Raw genomic sequence first — 24261 nt, 5'->3', positions numbered from 1 at the left:
CACAAAAAAATTTGGTTCAGCGAGGAAGCTCAATTTTGTCGTATTCGAAGTGGTTTTAATCCACAAGCCATAGATAAGACGCCATTTCATCCTTGAAAAGTTATGGTTTGGTGTATTCTATGGGCAGAGGTAATCATTGGTCCATTTTTCATCGCAAATGAAACCGACCATGATGTTACCGTCAATGGGAACGCTATAGAGCCATGATTTAGTATTTTTTCGTGCCTAAATTGGAGGATGTTGATGTGAACGACCTATGATTCCCACAAGACTACACCGTATACCAAACAGCCAACGAAGCAAGCAATTTATTGAAGGAAACTTTTGATGAGCGCATTATCTCGCTGTAGGTCTGTGGCGCGCCACTTAGCCACTGGCTTGTTCTGAAGCCGACTGCTTTGTATGCAGATAACTCACGCGGAGCAATTTTTAATAGTCGTCATCGATGGAGAAGAGCATTCAGCATACGAGCGCTCTTTGATTTTACTGCGCAAGTTCCCTTCGCTTAAAATTTTGAGTCAACTTTATAGGGTTGACGGGTTTTGTGAGTAGCTTTTTCATGGCAAGCACTCAGAGCCTACCGGAGGCTTTACGCAATTTGAAAAATTTTTATACTCTGAACTATATACTGTTAAGGTTGCATATCTAACGGATTTTTCAATAGTTACTCTACAAAAGTAGACTGATAAGGATAGCAAACTACGCCATATTTCCTGTTCCTGTTCTCTTGACATTTCTCTTCAGTAAGGTTTTGCCATTTTATCATGGAAAGATATACGATCCAAGAACTAATCGAAATTCTTAAAATTTACTACCGAAATTCGGAAATGTGGCCCCAACATTTAGAGCGCTACGTCCAATTTATAGTCATCATAATCGCCTTGTCAGATCAACAATTGAATGTCTAGTGGCAAAATTTGAAACCACAGGCACAGTACAAAATGTGCCCGTGCCAGTGAGACAAAGAAGTGCCCGTAGTGTCGAGAATATTGCTGCCGCTAGCGCAACAATTGAGGAAGACCTAAATCAGTCTCTGACACGTCGTTCCCAAGCGTTGTGTATCTTTGCCAACGTTGTTGTGGCGAATTTTGCAAAAAGACCTACATCCATACATGATCAAATTGACTCAAGAACGGAAGCCGCTTGACCACTAGAATCGTCGTATATTTGTGAATTGTGCTGGACAACAACTTGAAAATAATCCGGATTTTCATCGAAAAATCATCTTTAGCGATGAGGCTCATTTCTGGCGCTATTGGTCAGGCAGTAACCCACAAAATTTTGGTTTGGTGCGGTTTATAGACCGTCGGCGTCATTGGACCTTACTTCTTCCGTGATGATCAAGTCGCCACGTTACTGTGAATGGAAATCGCTACCGATCAATGATAATCGAATATTTTTGGCCCAAACTGGATGATATGGACTTGTACAATATGTAGTTTCAACAGGACGACGCCACAAGTTACACAGCGAATGTCACAATCGATTTATTGAAAACCAAGTTTGGTGAACGTGTTATCTCATGAAGTGGCCCAGTCAATTGGGTGCCTTGGTCGTGCGATTTGACGCCTTTAGACTATTTCCTATGGGGCTACGTCATGTGTATGGTCTATGTCAACAAGCCAGCGACGATTGATGAACTTCGTAAGAATATCGAACGTGAAATTGCAGCATATCGGCCGCTTTATGCTTGAAAACCGTCGGAAATTGGATTCAGCGTCTGGACTTCTGCAAGCGTCCCGTATGCAAAAGAAATCGAGTTCTATGCATAATAGCATCGAATGAACTTTCACAGGAATAAAGAATTTCATTGATATCCCAAACTGTTTTTGTTTTGTAGCGCACTTATTGAAAAACCCGTTATAAGTGATCAGCATGATAAGCTGAGTCGATTTAGCCATGTCCGTCTGTCAGTCCGTCTGTATATATGCGAACTAGTCCCTGAGTTTTTGAGATATCGATGTGAAATTTCGCCAACATCCGTTTCTCCCTGATCAGTTGCTCCTTTGTGAACCTCCGATCTCCGATATCCCCTATAGCATATCAAGATTTAAGTTATTGTATGAAAAACTTCTTTATTTGAGAAGATATTTTCACGAAATTTGGTGTGGATTTTTTTTTCAAGATATCGGTAGAATCTCCGAACAAATTGTTGCGATCGGACTACTGTAGCATATACTTGTCATACGAACTGATCTGTCGAAATTAGGTTTTTATAACAAGTTAACATTTTTTCTTGTTTTTGATGTTGTTCGGAGGCTAGAATCTAATCCGGGTTCTGAATAAAATTATTGACTCGCACTACTCAGACTCAGACTTCGACTTGTCGTATATACATATATAAATATACACTTAGCATATGATCAGTTGCTAAAAGAACAGTTTATCATTTCTACCATTTTTCTACTCGAAATTTCATTTTGTTTAATTTCATTCAATATTTCGAGATCCTCACCACTTAATCAACACAATTTAATGCATTTCCGTTGCGCTTGTGTTAATTGCGCCTACTTCACACATTTATTGTTAATTTATTAGCAGCTTCGCCTTTGTGCGGTGAATGCAACGACCGTGTGGAGACACGCTGTAGCGCCATAAAGTCTAGTTGTGGCCGATAAAAGCACAACGTCACGTTTTAATGGTGTGCGCGTTTGCCCTCACGACTATCAGGTGGGTAAACACATACATATGTGTCGCGTGTATGTATGTATTATATGTAAACGAGTATAAGATTTGTATTCGCGCATTTAATTACATATGTATGTATATATGTCTGTTAGTTCGCGGGCCTCACGCGAGGAAAACTATATTTTTGTACAAATATTGAACAAATAAATTAAATATTTATTTTAAACATGCATGCACATAGATATGTACATATGTACATGTCAAGCGTGCTCCCATCGCCACTCAACGTCAAGCGGCCGAATCAACAGCACATTGCAAACGAGCGTCTCCGCTCAAATCTGCTCAAATACTCGCGTACATAAGTATGTACATACATATAAAGACCACCATATCGTGTATGTTTGTTTGTAGGGATGTTTATGCGCTGGCATCCCGAAACCCACAGCGTTGCGAATAATTTATATGAGCGGAAGTGGTAATGCTAAATGCAATAACAATCAAACGAATGGCAGCGAGCGCAATAAAAATAACTAAGTATATAATTTAATAAAAAAAATATTCTATTTGCAATTGTTAATAATTCAATTTGGTATAAAAACAATAAGAGCAATAATTTTCAAGTTGCAAATGTCCCTGTGCGTCCATTGTAGGCGCTGGCGTCTGGCTGTCTTTCGTGACAGCTCATTTGGCAGCCGGCATTCATTCGTATGTGGCTGCAGTGGTGCTAACGGCATCTGGGCATGCTACCGGGTGATCCAAGTAGATGTACTTTTTTCAATAGTCTATTTGAAGCCCGTGATCTCGGCGACATTTGTTTTCAACAGGACGGCGCCACTTCCCACACATCGCACCAATCAATGGATTTATTGAGAGAACACTTCGGTGTGTCGATAATTTCACGTTTTAGGCCGATCGTTTGGCCACCAAAATCGTGAGATATCACATCGTTAGACTTTTCCTTTGGGGATATGTGAAGTCTAAAGTCTATGCGGACAATCTCGTTTCGATTCAGGCCTTGAGCAAGACATAACACGTGTCATTCGCCAGTTACCAGTCGAAATGCTCGAAGAAGTCTTCAAAAATTAGACTTAAGAGATGGATCTTCTGAAACGTAGCCGCGGCCAACATTTGAAAGAGATAACCTCAAAAAAATATTCTTTCAAATAATAGATAATAAATATTCCCCATTAAATTTGAAGTTTCTGTGTTTTTTCTTTAAAAAGTAGGGAACCTCGAATGGAGCACCCTTTATCTGCGCAAGCAATTTGCGCCCAATGCTGCATATCACACACGTAGGTACATATATGTACATATGTATATGCGCTTAGAACAGTTATTTCTGAAAATTTGTGGATTTGATTCGAAATGAACTGCCAAAAAATGTATCAAGCCAGATTTTGATACCCTGTTCTAATGTGAACTATCAATTAGGGCGTTCTGCATCGACCGGAACAAGTGGTGGGCAGAAGGAGTTAGATCTAGAGTATAAGAGGGATGAGATAAGGCTTCCCAGCTGCGGTTTGCCACATAGTTTTTTAACGGTCTGCAACATGAGGCTAAGCGTTGTTATAATGGAAAATAATTTCCTAGTCTCTAGTTGCGAATTCCGGGCGGTTTTCGGCAATGGTTCATTTCAATTTTGTGATTGGTTGTCGGTAGCACTTGAGATTAATAAGTAGGGTTTATAGGTTAATAATAAGCACAAGCTTCGGATCCCACCAAATAAAGAGCATTACCTTGGCCCTATGGATAATCGGTTTTGCTGTTGATTTGGCTGTTCGACCAAGTTTCACATATGCGTTTTTTCATTTAGGGCTGGATATATTTTTGATTTTGAATATATCCGACTGATCTTGAGGGCTTATGTGGGTTTTGAAATTTCCAAAAACTGTTTTTTTTTCTTATAGAAATTTTTCACAGGTCTTCTAAATATGATGCCCAATCACGTGGATTTTCGATTAAAAGTATATTTTTCAAGGCAATTTATGGTAATAATTAGAAGGACTTTGGATATCTCGGAGCCTGTATAATTATCACCAACAATCTAAGCCTCCAGATCAAGCGCAGAATAACTCTTGCCAAAGGAGGGGCGATAAGTAATCATTACCGTCGTATTATACGCCGCAGTAACATGGACGATGAGAAAGCACTTGGAGCATTCGAGAGAAATATTCTCCACAAGGTCTTTGGAGTCGACCGCTTGAGCGATGAACTGACTGAGCTCTTCGGCGACATGAATATTGTTAACCGCATAAAAACCCAACGAATACGCTGGTTAGGCCATGTCGTACGCAGGGAAAACGATGTGTCAGCGAAAAGCTACTTCGATTCGAGATCAATGGGTAGACAACGGAATCAAGCGCGCCCATGCATCCAATGGATAGATCAAATGCATAGCGATCTATCTGCACTTGGGATGTACAAATGGCGTGACGACCCAAAGTATAGAGGTAACTGGCGAATTTTGTGTTCTCGAGTCAGACCGACCCACGGTTGTAGTGCCAAAGAAGAAGTAGAATTTATAGAACCACATCACATTAATAGTACGAGTACTGACGCGATTAATGAAAAATTGATAGGGTGGCTTCGTTAGCAATAAACTCTTTTTTGAACTACATATACTCGCAGTAACATTTTCCAAAAAATTATAACTTTCTTTCATACGGATGATTTTTTCTATAGTAATATAGCATTGTGATCTAAAGTTTAGTTTTTCATTCTAAAGATAAAGTATATTTTAGATATTTTTAGATAATTAGAGATTTCAATATATCTTGCTAAAATTCACACGATCACAAATTAAAGTAAATATTGAAGCTCAATTACATAATCGGACAGAACGCTAATATAGACTTTGATCGTTGAAAGTGCGATTATTAGCACCTCAGCTATGGAGCATTAATGAACAGGGTACTTACGGATGTTTTTGAACACATGCTATTAACTATTGTTAATTGGTTAATAATCACAAGCTAACTAGGGAACTGTAAACTTGTGGATTTAAGTGATGTAAATTTAACAAGTAAGGAAGGGCTAAGTTCGGGTGTCACCGAACATTTTATACTCTCGCATGATAAAGTGATAATCGAGATTTCATTATCCGTCATTTACATATTTTTCAAATACCGTATTTGTGTAAAGTTTTATTCTGCTATCAGCATTGGTTCCTAATGTATATATATTATACAGAGAAGGCATCAGATGGAATTCAAAATAGCGTTGTATTGGAAGAAGGCGTGGTTGTGAACCATATTTCGTACATGTTATCAGGGTGTTAAGAAAATATTATATACCGAATTTCATTGAAATCGGTCTAGTAGTTCCTGAGATACGGTTTTTGGTCCATAAGTGGGCGACGCCACGCCCATTTTCAATTTTTAAAAAAAGCCTGGGTGCAGCTTCCTTCTGCCATTTCTTCCGTAAAATTTAGTGTTTCTGACGTTTTTTGTTAGTCGGTTAACGCACTTTTAGTGATTTTCAACATAACCTTTGTATGGGAGGTGGGCGTGGTTATTATCCGATTTCTTCCATTTTTGAACTGTATATGGAAATGCCTGAAGGAAACGACTCTATAGAGTTTGGTTGACATAGCTATAGTGTTTCCGAGATATGTACAAAAAACTTAGTAGGGGGCGGGGCCACGCCCACTTTTCCAAAAAAACTGCGTCCAAATATGCCCCTCCCTAATGCGATCCTTTGTGCCAAATTTCACTTTATTATCTTTATTTATGGCTTAGTTATGACACTTTATAGGTTTTCGGTTTCCGCCATTTTGTGGGCGTGGCAGTGGGCCGATTTTGCCCATCTTCGAACTTAACCTTCTTATGGAGCCAAGGAAAACGTGTACCAAGTTTCATCATGATATATCAATTTTTACTCAAGTTACAGCTTGCACGGACGGACGGACGGACGGACACGTCACCTGATCACTTTGGTATAGCTAAAAACGAATGAGTCAAATATATTGCATAAAATACTGATTAGGGAAATTATCCATCGGTTACAGCAGTATTTTTGTTCGGTATTGTTTGGCATTTCATTATGGAAAGACTGACGTTTGAACAACTTTTACAATTTGTCCAACTTTATTACGAAACTTCACGTTCTGTAAAGAGTGGGCTTCACGCGCTTCGTTCAATTTATGGTCAACATAATCGGCGCACTGAAGGTTCGTTTCGAAACACCTTCACCCAACTTGAGACCCAGCATTCATTATCGGATAATATTCGTTCGAATAGACCACGACCGGCACTCAGTGAAGAAAATATAGCAGCCGTAGTTGAGAGTGTAAACGAAGACCGTGGAAAGTTGATTCGGCGCCGTTCGCAGTCAATCGGACTGACGTATGAGACGAGTTAGTACATTCGTCGAGATCTTAAATTGGCTCGATCTTCCAAAGGTCGAGAAGATGCAACGTTTTCGAGCCAAATATTGTTCACTGAAGAGGCCCATTTCTGGCTCAATGGGCATGTAAACAAGTAAAATCGCCACATTTGCGACGAAGAGCAACCTGAAGATATTCAATAGCTGCTATTTCATCCAGAAAAAATAATGGTTTGGTGTGAGCAGATAATATCATGTTTTAAGCCGGTCGATTGGCCACCAAGATCGTATGATATCACAACGTTATACTTTTTTCCTGTCGGGATATGTAAAGTCTAAACTCTATGCGAACAAACCCGCGTCGATTCAGGCCTTGGAGCAAAACATCACGTGTGTCATTCGCCAGTTATCAGCCGACACCTCGAACGAGTCATCGAAAATTGGACTCAACGGATGAACCATCTGAGATGTAGCCGATATTTGAACGAGATAATCTTCAAAAAAATATATGCCAAAGAATGTTCTTTCGAAATAAATAAACATTTCCAATTATATTTGCAGTTTCTGTGTTTTTCTTTAAAAAAGTAAGGAACCTCGAAATGGATCACATTTTATATACTTTGTAGGATCTTCGACGATCCTTCTAGGTTTTTCAAACTTCGTGGCAAACTTAATATACGTATACCCTTTTCAGGGTATGAAAAAAAGAAGGAATATTAGTAGTTAATTGTTGCAAACTAATTTTAATACAGAAACAATTATAAGCAGCAATATAAGGTTCTATTAAAGAGAATTGTTACAGCAACATATATGTTAGTTCCTAGAAATACAAGTAAATTTTCTGAGGCATTAAAATAAAAGTGGAATTTAAGCATTTAATTGAACAAGAAACAAGTGCTTACACTGCACCTTTTGACCTATTGGCACAGATGCCTGACTTACGCATATACTCTATGTACTTGTATACTTATACTCGTACACCTAAATCAGGTATGTGTCTGTATAAAATTGCATCTATAATTAAGCAAATATATAATTATACGGTCGATTCGATGTCAATATTCATTATCAGCGAACACATACGTACATACATACATACATACAAATGTACTCACCGATATGACAGTACAACCTGTATAATCAAGTCAGCGTTCGCTAACCTTTCGAGGGCTGTTATTAATAAATTAATAACAAAGTTGCGAAAGAAACTCCAAAGTCAAACATGGAAAAAAAGTTCATTAATATTTCTGCTTTATGAACCCTTTTTTATATGAGATGCTTTAAGAAGCATGAGCCGTAAATGGTTTTGTCGGAGAAAGAGGAACAATTACATGCATATATGAGAAGTGTCAACGATGACTGCATAAGGAATTTTTCTTTGGAAGTTATGTCGTGAGTTTAATCTATAGATGGGTCCGAAATGTAGGTGGTGTCTTTTCATTAAAACTAGATATCAAAATCACATTCCTTTTACCAGACCACTGCAGTGTCTTCCAAGCGAAGATCATAGCAGTTAAGGAAGTCTACTTGTTCTGACAAAGAGTGTGCTCACAACAAGGAATCTATTTTTATATACAGATAGCCACGCGGTTTTGAAATAGCTAATGTCTCTTAGTGTTTCACCAAAGATGTGAAATAATGACATGATCTCTTCGTGATTCTCACATCTTGGTGCACGATAAATCTGTATTTGGTTCCAGAACATAGTGATAGCACTGAGAGCTGTGAAGCATATAAACCAGCCAGACAATTAGACTCCGAAAATAAGGAATGACTCTGATACTTTCAGATTTTTAATCGACAAACTTATTTAAATATAAATGAGTCTCGGTGGGATCAATCCCTAACTTGCTAAACAAGCAGGCGAACGTAGCATGAATGGAATATGGACCGCTCATACCAACTATTACAATTTAAAAGAACTCTAGTAGAATACTAACAGGTTACTGACTAATTAGCAGACATGCCAGTGCGCTAGTGGAACGCCATGTAACGACTATTGTAAAAGCTGTCAGGAGGTGGAAGAGAAGGCGACAATTAAACATCTTCTGTGCGATTGTAAGGCTCTATATAAGAAAAGTGTCACAACTATCGATCGAAGGTTTGTTGATGGAGTTTCGGAAGTTGCATATGTATATAAAACTTTTCCTACTGATGAACTTCATCAGACGTACGAGGCGGTTTAGAGTTCACACAATAGAGTGAGGGAACTTTGGTATCGGTGGCTAAGGCTCCTAGACAGCCACTCTACCTATCAACCTGCCTATCTCGTGAGTTGGATCTGTCGTAAAAGAATTCGCAGATTGTCCATAATAAAGCTGACAAGACAAGTCTAGCAAAATCCCAAGAGCTTCAACATTGCATCTGCGTTTGGTGAAACCCAAACTTTAACGGTTATATAACCATAGTATACATTTTTAAAAATTGCCAGCTGCTTATCTGGTTCTCCTTTAACGTAATTAAATTGTCTCTTAGAAAAATTATTTATTCCTTATCAAGCTCTGTACTTACTTCGCACCTCCTTGGATAGTTTCTTCAGCATGTTGGTGATCTTTGTGCCATTCCACGTATTCCTATCGAATCCCTGCTGCATAACTGAACGTGCACCCAGCTTGTCATGTATCACATACGAGCAGAAGAAACACACCGAATAACCCTTATCATCGATATTATCCGATTCATAGATCAATGCCGTACGCGTCCAATTGAATTCGTTGATGATCGCGAACACTGCATTACCCAAATTATTGCCCTGCGTACCATGTAGACGCGTTAAGGTCGGAAAATTACCAGCCTTCTTACCAAATGCCGAAGCACTACCGCCCGTCGTTACAACGGGTATACTATAAGCGCCGGCATAGCGTGAGATCGGCGCCAAAACATATTCACACGGCAGACCGAAGATAGCATTCAAATTCGGCTGTTGCAACAGCACTTCATAAAAGCCGATCGGTCCATATATCGACGAACAGAAGGAGTCACGTGCTATGAGCGTAAAATCAATGTAGGCTTCGTGAAAACCATACCGCTGCACCGCATCAATACCGAGCTCGAGTGCGGGCAACATTTTCGCCATAAAGCAATCATTATTTGTATCCGCTTCGGTGCTTGGCAGCATAGCCAACAATATGATATGATATTCGGCATAACTGGGCGTGTCATTTCGTCGTGGCGCTATAAATGTTTGCACCGTTTCACTCTTCACACCTTTGCGTACGAAGGGAAATGTTTGATTGGGTATGCTAGTGGGTATTAGTAGGGGTTCGGTTTGGTTGTTGGTGGGCGTGGTGGTCGTGGTATTGGCTACTGCCACAGCGCCGACAAGTAAAAACAACAGCGTTTTAGTGACTCGGGTGCACAGAGGTCGCTGCATAATACTGTCACCAATTCTCATAGTGTTGTGGTGTCGCTTGCGGCGATTAAATCATTTTATCGCTATTAAGCGGGTTCCTGGGCGGGTTGTTTTATTTTTCAATGGTTGGGAAATTCTATTTTTTCACTAAATAAATTAAGCTTGTACTGTATTTGCGGTTAATATCCATAACGGTACTTTTGGCTTTTATTTTTACATAGCATATATATTTTTTTGTTATTGTTTTTGTAGGACTTTAGAACATTTTATTTATTGTGTAGCGCAATTAAGTCATTTTCACACTGTTGGGTTTGGACAATTTTTTTGTAAATAAAATATGTAAATGTTTGTTTTGTTCGAAATAAAATATTATCACTTCGCTTTTGTAAGAAATAAAATATTGTCACTTTAATTTTGTGCGAAATAAAATACTATGACTTCAACTTTTTTTCGAAATAAAATTTTATCACTTCGGTTTTGTTCGAAATAAAATATTATCATTTCTGTTTTGTTCGAAAAAAAATATTATAATTTCGATTTTGTTCGAACTAAAATGTTATATTTTCGATTTTGTGCGAAATGAAACATGATAACTTCGATTTTGTTCGTTGTTTTGTTTATGACTCCCATCTTGTTCGAAATATAATATTACCCCTAAAATTTTTTTCGAAGTAAAATGTTATATTTTCGATAAAATATTATTACTTCGATTTTATTCCAAATGAAATATTATAACTTCGATTTTGTTCGAAATGAAGTATTATAACTTTAATTTTGTTCGAAATAAAATATTATCCCTTAAATTTTTTTCGAAGTAAAATGTTATATTTTCGATTTTGTTCGAAATGAAACATGATAACTTCGAGTTTGTTCGAAATAAAATATTAAGACTTTCATCTTGTTCGAAATAAAATATTACCCCTTAACATTTTTTTGAAGTAAAATGAAGAAGAAAATGTTATATTTTCGATAAAATATTATTACTTCGATTTTATTCGAAATTAAATATTATAACTTCGATTTTGTTCAAAATGAAATATTATAACTTTAATTTTGTTCGAAATGAAATATTATCCCTTAAATTTTTTTCGAAATAAAATGCTTTATTTTCGATTTTGTTCGAAATGAAATATTATAACTTCGATTTTGTTCGAAATGAAATATTATCTCTTAAATTTTTTTCGAAGTAAAATGTTATATTTTCGATTTTGTTCGAAATGAAACATGATAACTTCGATTTTGTTCGAAATAAAATATTAAGACTTCCATCTTGTTCGAAATAAAATATTACCCCTTAAATTTTTTTTGAAGTAAAATGTTATATTTTCGATAAAATATTATTACTTCGATTTTATTCGAAATTAAATATTATAACTGCGATTTTGTTCAAAATGAAACATTATAACTTTAATTTTGTTCGAAATGAAATATTATCCCTTAAATTTTTTTCGAAATAAAATGCTTTATTTTCGATTTTGTTCGAAATGAAATATTATAACCTCGGTTTTGTTCGAAATGAAATATTATAACTTTAATTTTGTTCGAAATGAAATATTATCCCTTAAATTTTTTTCGAAATAAAATGCTTTATTTTCGATTTTGTTCGAAATGAAATATTATGACTTCGGTTTTGTTCGAAATGAAATATTATAACTTTAATTTTGTTCGAAATGAAATATTATCCCTTAAATTTTTTTCGAAGTAAAATGTTATATTTTCGATAAAATATTATTACTTCGATTTTATTCGAAATTAAATATTATAACTTCGATTTTGTTCAAAATGAAATATTATCCCTTAAATTTTTTTCGAAATAAAATGCTTTATTTTCGATTTTGTTCGAAATGAAATATTAGAACTTTAATTTTGTTCGAAATGAAATATTATCCCTTAAATTTTTTTCGAAGTAAAATGTTATATTTTCGATTTTGTTCGAAATGAAATATTATAACTTCGGTTTTGTTCAAAATAAACTTTAATTACCTCGATTTTATTCGAAGTAAGATATTATCACTTTAATTTTTTTCGAAACAAAATGTTATAACTTCAACTTTGTTCGAAAGTGGCATTTCATGGTTAACATGTTTAATATAATTTTAATTTTAATTATATATATGTATATCTACATATAATTCATTATTTTAGCATTTTCTTGTATTTTTTATTACTTTTTTTAATTTTTAAAATTTTAAATTTTTTTTTATAATTTTTAATATTTAATTTAATTTTTTTTGAATTGGTATACTTTTCATTCTCTCTTCATAAATTTTATTAGCGTTTCAGTATTGTTGCCTGCATCCAAAAACTATACGAAAAATGCTTAAAAACTTAAATTAAAAATTCGCATTCTGGCAAAGCCATTATTGCATTCCATGTTCGCTTAAAATTCGTGTTTTTTTTTTTGCAAAACATAAACTCAAATAATATGTGCTTTTTCACTAGTGTTTATGTAGATTTTTCGAAATTTTAACACTTCGTTTTATTTATGCACAAAGTTTTATCAGCTCAAAATGTGCTGTGATTATAATTTTTATTTTTTCAACATTGTCATTTCACATAAATCGCTTAATTTATTCAGGGAGTGGCAGATATGTATGTATGTATATTATTTCATATTATATATATTATCAACAGATATACACTGATTTAAAAGCTTTCTCTTTGTCAGAAATAATTAAATGGTTGTTTCTTATCAGTTAGCAAAGTTGTAAATATATTTTCACAGTAATGATCCGTAACAGGTCAATTTAAAAGTGTGTGCTACCAGCATATGATTTTTAGTTAGCCGTAACCTTCAAAAGACGCGTGTATAAATTTGACAGCGTTTGGATCATTAGTTTTAAATAATAACACTGTGAGTGAAGCCAATTTTGTTATTGTAAAAAATAGATAAAAAGGAACTTCGGGTGTTGATAAAATATTAGTTTTTGAAGGTTAAAATACAGTTGAAGCAAAAAATTGGCTAGATGACGAGTTTCCGGACACTGCCCCAGGAAAATCAACCATCACGGATTGGTATGCTAAGTTTAGACGTGGTGAAATGAGCACCGAAGACGGTGAACGCAGTGGACATCCAAAACAGGTTGCCCTCGATGAAAAAAAACTGAAAAATATCCACAAAATAATTTTAGATGATGATAAGTGCAGTTCTTGGATATAGCAGGCACTCTAAGGATATCAACTGAACGTGTATATCATATCATTCACGAATGTTTGGGTATGAGAAAGCTATGTATGTGCAAAGTGGCCTAAAAGCAACGAGGAATAATAACTTGGAACAGTGTTTGGAGATATACAAGCGCAATAAACCTGAAGTTTTGCGCCATTGTGTGACAAAGAAGGTAATATGATTTCATCATTTCACTTCGAAGTCCAATCGACATTCGCCCGACTGGACTCCATACTATGAACACACTCCAAAGCGTGCAAAAACACAACGTCGGCTCGAAAGTTATGGCGTCTGTATTGTGGGATGCGCATGGATTAATGCACCGTGTCGCAAGTCAGTGAAAAATATAGCAAAAATTCATTAATTGCGCCTTGAATTGCTCCCGATTCCACGGAATTCTCCATAACTGGTCCCTAGCGACTATTTCCTGTTTTCAGAAAGCAAAAGACATTTTCGTCGAATGAAGAGCGTGCCATGAACCATTTTGAGGCCCACCGTTCATTATTGGATAATATTTGACCGGTATAGACTACGTACAGCACACAGTGAAGAAAATATAAATCCGTTGCTGAGAGTGTGCACGAAGACCGTGGAGAGTCGATTCGGCACCGTTCGCAGCAACTCGGACTGACGAATTGAACGACTTGGTGTATTTTGCGTCGAGATCTTAAATTGCAAGCGTACAAATCACAGCTTGAGCTAGAACTGAAGCGACTCGACCTTCCCAAGTGACATCGCTTCGCTCTATGGGCTCTTGAGAAGTTCCAAGAAGATTCGGTGTTTTCGAGCCGAAATTTGTTCAGCGATGAGGCCCAAGCCTGGCTCAATGGGTATGTAAACAAACAAAATTGCCACATTTGTGCCGAAGAATAACCTGACGATATTCAAGATGCCATTTCAGCCAAAAAAAAACAACGATTTGGTGCGGTTTGTGGGTCGGTGGAATCATCGGTCTATATTTCTTCAAAAATGCTGCCGGCAAGAAAGTAACCGTCAATGGCGGCCGTTATCGCGCCATGATAACTGACTATTTGATGCTCGTGATCTCTGCGACATTTGGCTTCAACAAGATGGCGCCACTTTCCACACATCGCATTTTTCAATGGATTTATTGAGAGCACACTTCGGTGTGCAGATAATTTCACGTTTGGGGCCGGTCGATTGGCCATCAAGATCCTGTAATATCACACCGTTAGACTTTTTCCTGTGGGGATAGGTAAAGTCTATAGTCTATGCGGTCAATCCTGCTTCGAGGATCGCTATGATCACTGTATCACACTTGAAGGGAACTTTGTTGAATAAACGAAAATGTATTTAGCCAAAAACTGTGTTTTGCTATGCTGGGCCGGAAACTTTTCAATTTACGCTGATGCAATGGAACAAATAACTTGAAGTAAAAAGTTAAGTCTTTGAAAAAAGCACTTTTTCATTCAAAAATACTATAACTCGTTTAGTACATACATATATAGTATATACGATATACATACATATTTACGAGTATATATTTTAATTAATACCCACATTTCGAGTTTATCGTTGGCCTAATATTTCATGTGTAGAAGGCAAATACAAAATGTAGAAAACAATGAAGCAGAAATTCCTTGATTAACAAAAACCCTTCGCTGCATTGTGTTCGGCCTTCAACTCTGTCAGTTTCGATAAAAAAAAGTATATTCAGTTTGTATGCTTATGTAGATGCGCTTAAATTGTTATTGGGTAAGTGATTTATAGGGAGTTCTAAAGTTTTAATGGTCTTTTTAGACAAATATCTGCCACTTAATCAAATGTATGCCGTAGCTGTATGCCCTGTAGGGAAGTGCTCACCGTTGCATTAAAAAAATATCAAATTATAACAACTATGATTTACGTGATTGATTTCTTCAAAAATATTCGCAAATCAAAGAAAAAATAAAACAGTTGAGAGAAACAGCAACAAATCTATAGATGATGAGTGGGCAAATTTGTACCCAAGAGTCGAAAGAATCCTTTCTAAAAGGGGATTACTAAGTCGCAGTTGTAAATAAAAGCAAGCACAAACGACCATGTTAAATTACCCTCTTTAACTTTACAAAACATTTAGCGCCAATTCGATTTCCTATCGGGTATGTAAGTGAAAGATACTCAGTATAAATGCCTCTGAGCTTTTAATTACACACACACACAACTGCAAGTAATAAAGAGTTGTGCGTTCGTTTACCACAACTAACATATGTACACTTGCCAGCCGGCGGCTGTGCTTAGCATTTTTTCTCTTCTACTTTAGGACGTCAAATACTCGCAACCTTATTGAAACAGGTTTGGAGCTTTTCTTATTTTTGCAGACTTCTCTTTATACACCTGTAGCCATATACAGTTGCGAGCATTGAAATAGTAGTGCCTATTGGTCAAGAGAGATGCAGTTTTAAAAATAATGTGTTGATATGCTTTTGTAATAAAAAATGGTTTGGTAAAAATTGGTCGGCTAACAACCGTAATGTTTATCTTCTATCAATTTTCATTGAAAATATTATAAAAAGGACAATGAGCGGTTTATGAGAGTTTCAAACTCGCATAGCTGCCGTCTGTCACCTACAAATTTGGATCTGATTAAGTGCGCAGTTAATCCGGATTAACGCTGCCGTCTGTCAAGGCTATAACGGTCCTATTATTCACAACAATAAGTGTGAAGCACTTATCGTTACTTTTTTAGAGCCAATTTTATTGGGATATCTGTTTTCATGAGCGAGCAATAGAATAGTAGTGAACGGTGAGCTGATTACAAACAGATAATTTTTACTAAAAAAAATTTAATTAAAATTAAATTAAAATTAACAAAAAGTAAGTTTCCCAATATTTTATTTATTATTCAATGCAAAAAGCAAAAAAATATATGATTTTGCTCCTTTTATTGGGCCGCGGGAAGCACTGTAGTGAAGAAAAACGAGAATGGATTCAATCTGTCATAAAAAACGGTAAATCCTACAAGGGTGTGGAAAGACTTGTATGGTGTTAAGCCACAATAATTCGCAATGCAATTATTTATAAAAAAAAGGCGAAAAAAGGGGCGCAAGATGGATTCTTTCTGAGAATTTTACACGAATAGTTGTAAGATGTGCCAAGACTCGACCTAGATTGTCAGCTATGGAGATTCGGAATGAACTTAACCTGGCCTGCGGTGTTCATACAGTGAGAAGACTTCTACATGAACATAATTTATATGTCCGCTGTCCTCGAAAAGTACCGTTATTAAAAAAAAAATCATGTAGCAAGACGTCTTAAATTCGCCAAAGGACACCTGAATTGGCCGATTGAGAAATGGCGCAACATCTTGTGGACAGACGTGTCGAAAGTTGATCTATACGGCGGTAAAGGATCCCGTCAGTATCTAGGATGCTCCCCTAATGCAGAGTACGACCCCGGATTCAGCACAAAAACTTTGAAGCATGGCGGTTTGAATATCATGGTTTAGGCTGTTTTTCTTACAGGCCCAATTTTTTTGTGTAGTCCCAATTCACAAGATTACTGGCATAATGGACCGATACACATACGAGGATATAATGCAGCATATTATGATACCATTTGCTGAAGAGGACATGCCGCTGAAAATGATATTTCAGCAGGATAATGATCCGAAGAACACCAGTAGTGTTCTAAGTAAGTAATGTCCTAAAAATAGAATTTTGTACTAAAATTTTCAATAATTTCGAAATCTATTGTTTTATTTTGTATTATTTTGCTTGTCTCGTCTTATTCGATTTCTAAATAAAAGACTGGAAAGAGTACTACAGACGATCATATGTATGTGTGTTTGTTTGTATGCTAAAAACAATAATAGTCATTATCACTTTGCTATTTATTTAAAGATTTTGCACCTTAAAAGCCATTGTTGAAATATTTTTAAATTTTGTTTGTATTTAAATTTAAGTTTAGAGATTTTCAGAAATATGTACATATATGAGCGCCAGCGAGGCGGCAATTTGTGGCTTGTTTATTTATTTATTTTATTTTTATTTAAGAACAACAAAAGAAAATTTGTAATAATGATAGCAATAAATGTAGTAAGGAAAAACTTCCTAAATGGCGCTGACTTGGAAAATGTATAAAATAATATTTTGATATTTTGATTATACTACTATGCGAGAAAAATAGTAAGACTTTATTCATAATTTTAAAATTTTTAATTTATACTTCAAAATCTATGTCGTTCCTTTCGAAGTAATTCCTCTTAACGCCAATACATTTGTGGCAACGTTTTTTCCAATCCTCGAAATAGTTGTGAAAGTCAAATTCCGCAATAGTCTTGAATGCGCGTAGCGCTTTACGTTTAATGGCTGCAATTGTATAGGAAATAGGCGTGGTTGTGGTCCGATTTCGCACTGTGATATAGAAAAATGCTACTAAATTTAGTCAAAATGGGTCGGTCGGGTCACGAGATATGTGATTTCACCAAAAAGTGGGCGGTGCCACGTCTATCGTCCAATTTTCATACCGGCTCCCATAAAGCTCTCCTATACTAATTAGGAGGTGAAATTTAATGTCTCTGGCATAATTCGTTACTGATTTATAGCGCTTTTCGTAGTTTTGAACAGTACCGTTATGTGAGGAGTGAGCGGAGTTATATGCCGAATGTGTTCATTTTCACATCGTCGGTAGAAGTTTTTATAATATTTGAGCACCGCGAATTTGGTGGTTATATCTTTAGTGTTTTAGGAGATATGTACATTAAATTTATTAGAGAGCCGGGTCACGCCCACTTTTTCTAGATGTTTTCCCCGATTGCGCCCAATTTTCGTAATTTTTTTCTACTAAGTAACCCGCCAGGGGAAGCAGAGGAAGAGGAAGACCTCCACTCCGTTGGAAGGACCAGGTGTAGAAGGACCTGGCTACGCTTGGAATATCCAATTGGCGCCACGTAGCGCAAAGAAGAAACGACTGGCGCGTTGTTGTTAACTCGGCTATAATCGAGTAAGCGGTGTCTACGCCAATTAAGAGGAAGAAGAAGAAGTAACCCGCATACCAAGTTTCATCCAGATATCTCTATTTTTACTCAGATACAGCTTGCACGGACGGACGGACAGACAGTCAACCGGATTTCAACTTTTCTCGTCACCCTGACCTTGATACATACAACCGTTAGGTGAACAAAACTACAGGTATTATACTCTGTAGCAACTGGTTGCAAGAGTATAAAAATTACAGCTCAAGTATTCCTAGAAACGTGGAATATTGGCGCGATGATCTCATTTAAGTTGGTCATCAATTTGTTATCAGTGAATTTCAAAACTATATTTTATTGCACAGCTGCGCTTAGCTTAGATTGCTCATTATAATTAAATATGTTGTTATACTAAATATAATATATAATATATAGTATGTGGTTATATACATACGAGTACATATATGTAAAAGTTCAGCAAGACGAGACGAGTTAATATCTGGATGCAAGCTGTAACGTGACTCAAAATTGAGATCTCGTAGTGAAACTTGGTACATTGGCAAATAATGGAGAAAGAGTTCGTAGATGGGCGTAACGAGATAAAATTTTGTACGAATTGTGCCTTTAAGGTATGCTACTTAATGACCAAAAATCGTCCAAATCGAACCAAAACTATTCAAGCACCTAGGTGTCGAATATGTGAACCTCAGTATCTGAAGTTGACGAAAATATCGGTCAATATATGGGATGAACAGTTGAAATTCAGTGAGAATCTTTTCCTGCTATAGTACCCTGTGTATCACAAAGGATTGAAACCGAGTTGAAACTTCCCCGAACCCCCACATACCTAACATAAAGATTTTCGAACTTCCGGGTAACGTTATGCCACATAGATCGGCCAATATCTGAGTTATCTTAAATGAATAAAAATAAAAATTTCTTTGTAAAGAATTAGCACTCCAAATCTCGCTTGAGATACCACGAAGTGCTTATGGGTTGACATGAAAGCAAACATACCATATTAAAAGCTCTTCTGCAGTCGTTCATATAATTTGAAATGTGACTAAGGGAAATGTCATTGCTACAATGAATCAGCTAGACAATGTTGAAAGTCAAAGTAAATCAAGTTTAATTTCCGCGTTACGGTTATGGCAGCGCAAACCTGCAGCTAGCACTGAAGCAGCTTTCGCAAATATTTATTCATTTCTTACGTGTTATTCTGAAGCTATTTTTGCGCGCGTTTTATTTGACATTTGATATGTTATTCAAAGACTAAATTTATATCGAAAATATATAATATTTGTATATGTACATAGTTGTTTATAGCTATTTACTTGTTAAAATTTCTTTCAATTGGAATTATAAGCCGCTGGGTCCCTATTTGCTGATAAGTTAGAACACCTGTGTCTATGAAAACAGCTATATTTATCACTAGCTAGCTAAACTATCAATTGAGTGATCTATTTGATATTAGCTTATCTATTATCTTATATTTAAGTAAGTTAAATAATTACAAGTGAAAAGTTCGCAGTGACTTAACTCTTTTTTTTATTATATAAAGTCTTTTTAGAGACATAATAATTATACCCTGAATAAGGTGTCTTAAGTTTGCCGAGAAGTTTGTAACACGCAGAAAAAAGTGTCGGAGGTTCTAAATTTGTACATACATATATAAAACGGTTGATCCAAATATACGTACTTTTGGCAAGAGCTTTTTTTTGGCAGATCAGGTGTGTCGTGTCAAGCTGTCATGCTATTTTTGTTCAATATTGTTTGGCATTTCATCATGGAAAGACTTACGCTTGAACAACGTTTACGAACCAACTTTGTCACGAAAATTCAGAAATCAGTATAATCGGTCTACTGGCCGACTATACGCAACACCATCACCCATCTTGAGACCCAGCATTCATTATTGGATAATATTCGACCGAACAGACCACGTCCAGCACGTACACGAAGATCGTGGAGAGTCAGCTTGTGCAAGAACTGAAGAAGCAGCTCGACCTTTCGAAGCGACATCGCTTCGCTCTATGGACCTTTGAAAAGTTTGGAACTCGAAGTTTTCGAGCCAAATTTCGTTCAGCGTTGAGGCCCGATTCTGACTCAATGGGTATGTTAACAAGCAAAACTGCCTCATTTGGGACGAAGGGCAAACTGAAGAGATTCAAGAGCTGCCATTTAATCCAAAAAAAAAAAAAAAAACAACGGTGTGGTGTGGTTTATGGGACTGTGGAATCATCGGTTCATATTTCTTCAAAAATGATGCCAGTGAGAACGTAACCGTCAATGGCGACTTAGTCATTCATGTGATACCACGACGTTGGACTTTTTCCTGTGGGGATATGTAAAGTCTAAAGTTTATGCGCACAATCCCGCTTCGATTCAGACCTTGGTGCAAAACACCACGCGTGTCATTCGCCAGTTACAAGTCGAAATGCGTGAACGAGTCATCGAAATTTTAACTAAATGGATGGACAATCTGAGACGTAGCCGCGGCCAACAAGTGAAAGAGATAATCTTCAAAAAATAAATGCCAAAGAATGTTCTTTCGAATGATAATAAACATGCCCCATTAAATTTGGAGTTTCTGTGGTTTTTCTTAAACAAAGTAGGGAACCTTGAAATATGTAGGTCTACTATAGCATATAGCTGCCATACAAGCTGAACGATCAAAATCAAGTTTTTGTTGGGAGAACTTTTTATGCTCTCGCAACAAAGTTGCTAAGGAGAGTATTATAGTTTTGTTCACATAACGGTTGTTTTAAGTCCTAAAACTAAAAGAGTCAGATATAGGGTTATATATACCAAAGTGATCAGGGTGACGAGTAGAGTTGAAATCCGGATGTCTGTCTGTCCGTCCGTCCGTCTGTCCGTGCAAGCTGTAACTTGAGTAAAAATTGAGATATCATGATGAAACTTGGTACACGTATTTCTTGGCTCCATAAGAAGGTTAAATTCGAAGATGGGCAAAATCGGCCCACTGCCACGCCCACAAAATGGCGAAAACCGAAAACCTATAAAGTGTCATAACTAAGCCATAAATAAAGATATTAAAATGAAATTTAGCAAAAAGGATCGCATTAGGGAGGGGCATATTTGGACGTAATTTTTTTGGAAAAGTGGGAGTGGCCCCGCCCCCTACTAAGTTTTTTGTACATATCTCGGAAACTACTATAGCTATGTCAACCAAATTCTATAGAGTCGTTTCCTTCAGACATTTCCATATACAGTTTAAAAATGGAAGAAATCGGATAATAACCACGCCCACCTCCCATACAAAGGTTATGTTGAAAATCACTAAAAGTGCGTTAACCGACTAACAAAAAACGTCAGAAACACTAAATTTTACGGAAGAAATGGCAGAAGGAAGCCGCACCCAGGCTTTTTTTTTAAATTGAAAATGGGCGTGGCGCCGAACACTTATGGACCAAAAACCATATCTCAGGAACTGCTAGACCGATTTCAATGAAATTCGGTATATAATATTTTCTTAACACCCTGATGACATGTTCGAAATATGGGTGAAATCGGTTCACAACCACGCCTTCTTCCAATATAACGCTATTTTGAATTCCATCTGATGCCTTTTCTGTATAATATATACATTAGGAACCAATGATGATAGCGGAATAAAACTTTACACAAATACGGTATTTGAAAAATATGTAAATGACTGATAATGAAATCTCGATTATCACTTTATCATGCGAGAGTATAAAATGTTCGGTGACACCCGAACTTAGCCCTTCCTTACTTGTTCTATTTGAGGAGGCTATTCTAGCTTCGGTGAAACTGAAGTTAACTTTTTCACGTTTTCGAATAGTTGTTCGTCTTTTCAGGTAGTTGTTGTTGTTATATATTTTATTTTCATTATTCGTTCTTAAGTGCAATGATTTTAAAGGCAAAGAAGAAAGAGGTCTTCTTAGTAACCAAAATGAAAGATCGATTGTTGTAGTCACGTATTTAATTGAAAAGAATACATTTATCATGCATGATAGTATACTAACTAGCCGTCATAGAGACTCATAGTCTGTTTGTACCGAACTTAGCTAATGCTTACTTTTACTAATTACAGTGTCTATACGTTTTTTATATGGGAAAAATCATGAGATCTCCTTGTTAATTAATCAATTTAAAATTTTTTTTTTGCTCATTTCGCTACGCCTTCCATTAGTCAGCGTTTTACGTAATATGTACATATGAGTGTATGTATTTCGCCACCGGCTTTCAAACTTGTGTCTGCCTGCCGCCGCGGATATTATACTAAAGCTTGTTGAATTAAATTATAAGATTTTTTTGTTTTATTTTTTCGTTTTTTATGCTTTTCTTTTTATTTTGTTTATTTACTTTTTGTTGTCGGTCTATTTTTGGCGACAGTTTCGACAATAATGACCGGCGCTTTGCGATTAAATACATATTTACTTCTGTGTACATATGTACATACATACCTATAAACACATTTTGTTTTGTTTGCTTTGGCATTTCGCTTTGATTGCTGCTCAAATCAAGCACCTAAACATACAATTATACCAGCCTGCACCATAATTATGGAGGCTTATATATGTACTATATATACATATGTATGTAGGTATGTGTGTATGTATATCTCTTGCTTTCAGGGGCTTGGCTCGTTATGCTTAGCTAGTAAGCTGTCGTAGACAACATTTTATACCATAAATTACATATTTACATAAATTTGAATTTAAAAACTTTTCTTTTCGCTGTTGCTGTTGTTGTAGCAGAAATTAACATAATCTATAATGGAATATATGTTTCGTGTGATTTTAGCATTTCTATGCAAACGAAAATTTAACAATTTGTTTTTGGGAAAGAGAAAAAAAAAATATGCAAATAAAGCAAAAACTCGAAAAAAGCTTTACCTTCGGCTGCACCGAAGCTATAGTACCCTTCATAAGTAACATGCCTTACCAAAACTTTGATCGATCAGTTTGTATGGCAGCTATATGCTATAGTAGTGCGATATTGGCAAATGAGCAGCTTCTTAAAGAGAAAAGAATGTGTGCAAAATTTCTGTTCGATATCTGAAAAACTGAGTAACTTGCACGTGTATATACAGATAGACTGACTTAGAGACCGACCCAGCTGAACTTATATCTTTATATATATAAATCTTCTGACCGTGTGTTTGTAATTGAACTGCTCCTAAACGGCTGGACCGATTTTGATGAAATTTTTTGTGTGTGTTCAGTGAGATTCGAGAATGGTTTAGATTCACAATTTGGTCCACTGGAAAATGTTTTTTTAATTCATTTTTCATTTGTAATCAATTGCTAATTTTGGAATGTTTGACCGATAGATGGCGCTACCATCGCATTATCCAATATTCAAACCATAAATTGGCGTAAACGTGCAATAAACAAAACGATGCCAAAGTAAAAGGCGACATCTGTAGACAAGTTTTCATAACGTGGACAGAGTTGTTCGTTCTTAAGTAATAAATTGGGTGATTCAATACATCTATTGGTAGCTATAACATTTTTTTCATACCTGCTAACTATTGGAGGGGGTATCTTGACAGGCAATTTAAAATTGCAAAAGATCTGGCATAAAAAAATTGCGGCATAACTGAACTGTTGATAAAAAGGTCTATTAAAATTTGAGATATACAGAAATTTTTTCGAAGCATTGCAAGACTGATGCCATAACCTTGCCAGCCGATTTTTTTGTCTTTCCACGCTTGATAACCGTTTCTTAATATGCAGTCCACCAGGCTCGATTGAACTCGATTGATTTCACTGATGCACAGCCCAAATTCAATAGTTTTTTTACCCCAAAAACCAATTCTTTCTTAACGCACGAAATTCTTTTTGATTAATTTTTGTTGCTTCACCAAAAATGCGATTATTCCTT

At 36.2% G+C, this 24261-nt stretch overlaps 2 protein-coding genes across 7 annotated transcripts in view; one reads left to right on the top strand and one right to left on the bottom strand.

Annotated features, from left to right (window-relative positions):
* LOC126762743 (F-box/LRR-repeat protein 7) overlaps nt 1–24261 on the top strand; it is a 346320-nt gene that overhangs the window by 18210 nt on the left and 303849 nt on the right. The window lies entirely within an intron of this gene.
* LOC126762687 (atrial natriuretic peptide receptor 1) overlaps nt 1–24261 on the bottom strand; it is a 188038-nt gene that overhangs the window by 17425 nt on the left and 146352 nt on the right. For 3 of the 6 annotated variants that reach the window (XM_050479660.1, XM_050479666.1, XM_050479642.1), the window contains exon 2: nt 9463–10605. The exons of 2 other annotated variants lie outside the window; for them this stretch is intronic. In XM_050479660.1, the coding sequence (XP_050335617.1) occupies nt 9463–10345 (883 nt within the window). In that variant the 5' untranslated portion in view covers nt 10346–10605. Of the gene's footprint in view, nt 1–9462; nt 10684–24261 lie in introns of all 6 variants that reach the window. One more of the 6 variants, XM_050479652.1, reaches the window with a different exon arrangement.

This window comes from Bactrocera neohumeralis, chromosome 2 (assembly GCF_024586455.1).
Source record: "Bactrocera neohumeralis isolate Rockhampton chromosome 2, APGP_CSIRO_Bneo_wtdbg2-racon-allhic-juicebox.fasta_v2, whole genome shotgun sequence".
Taxonomy (NCBI): domain Eukaryota; kingdom Metazoa; phylum Arthropoda; class Insecta; order Diptera; family Tephritidae; genus Bactrocera; species Bactrocera neohumeralis.
The sequence above is the reverse complement of the archived record's forward strand: the minus strand, read 5'-3'. Positions and strand labels throughout refer to the sequence as shown.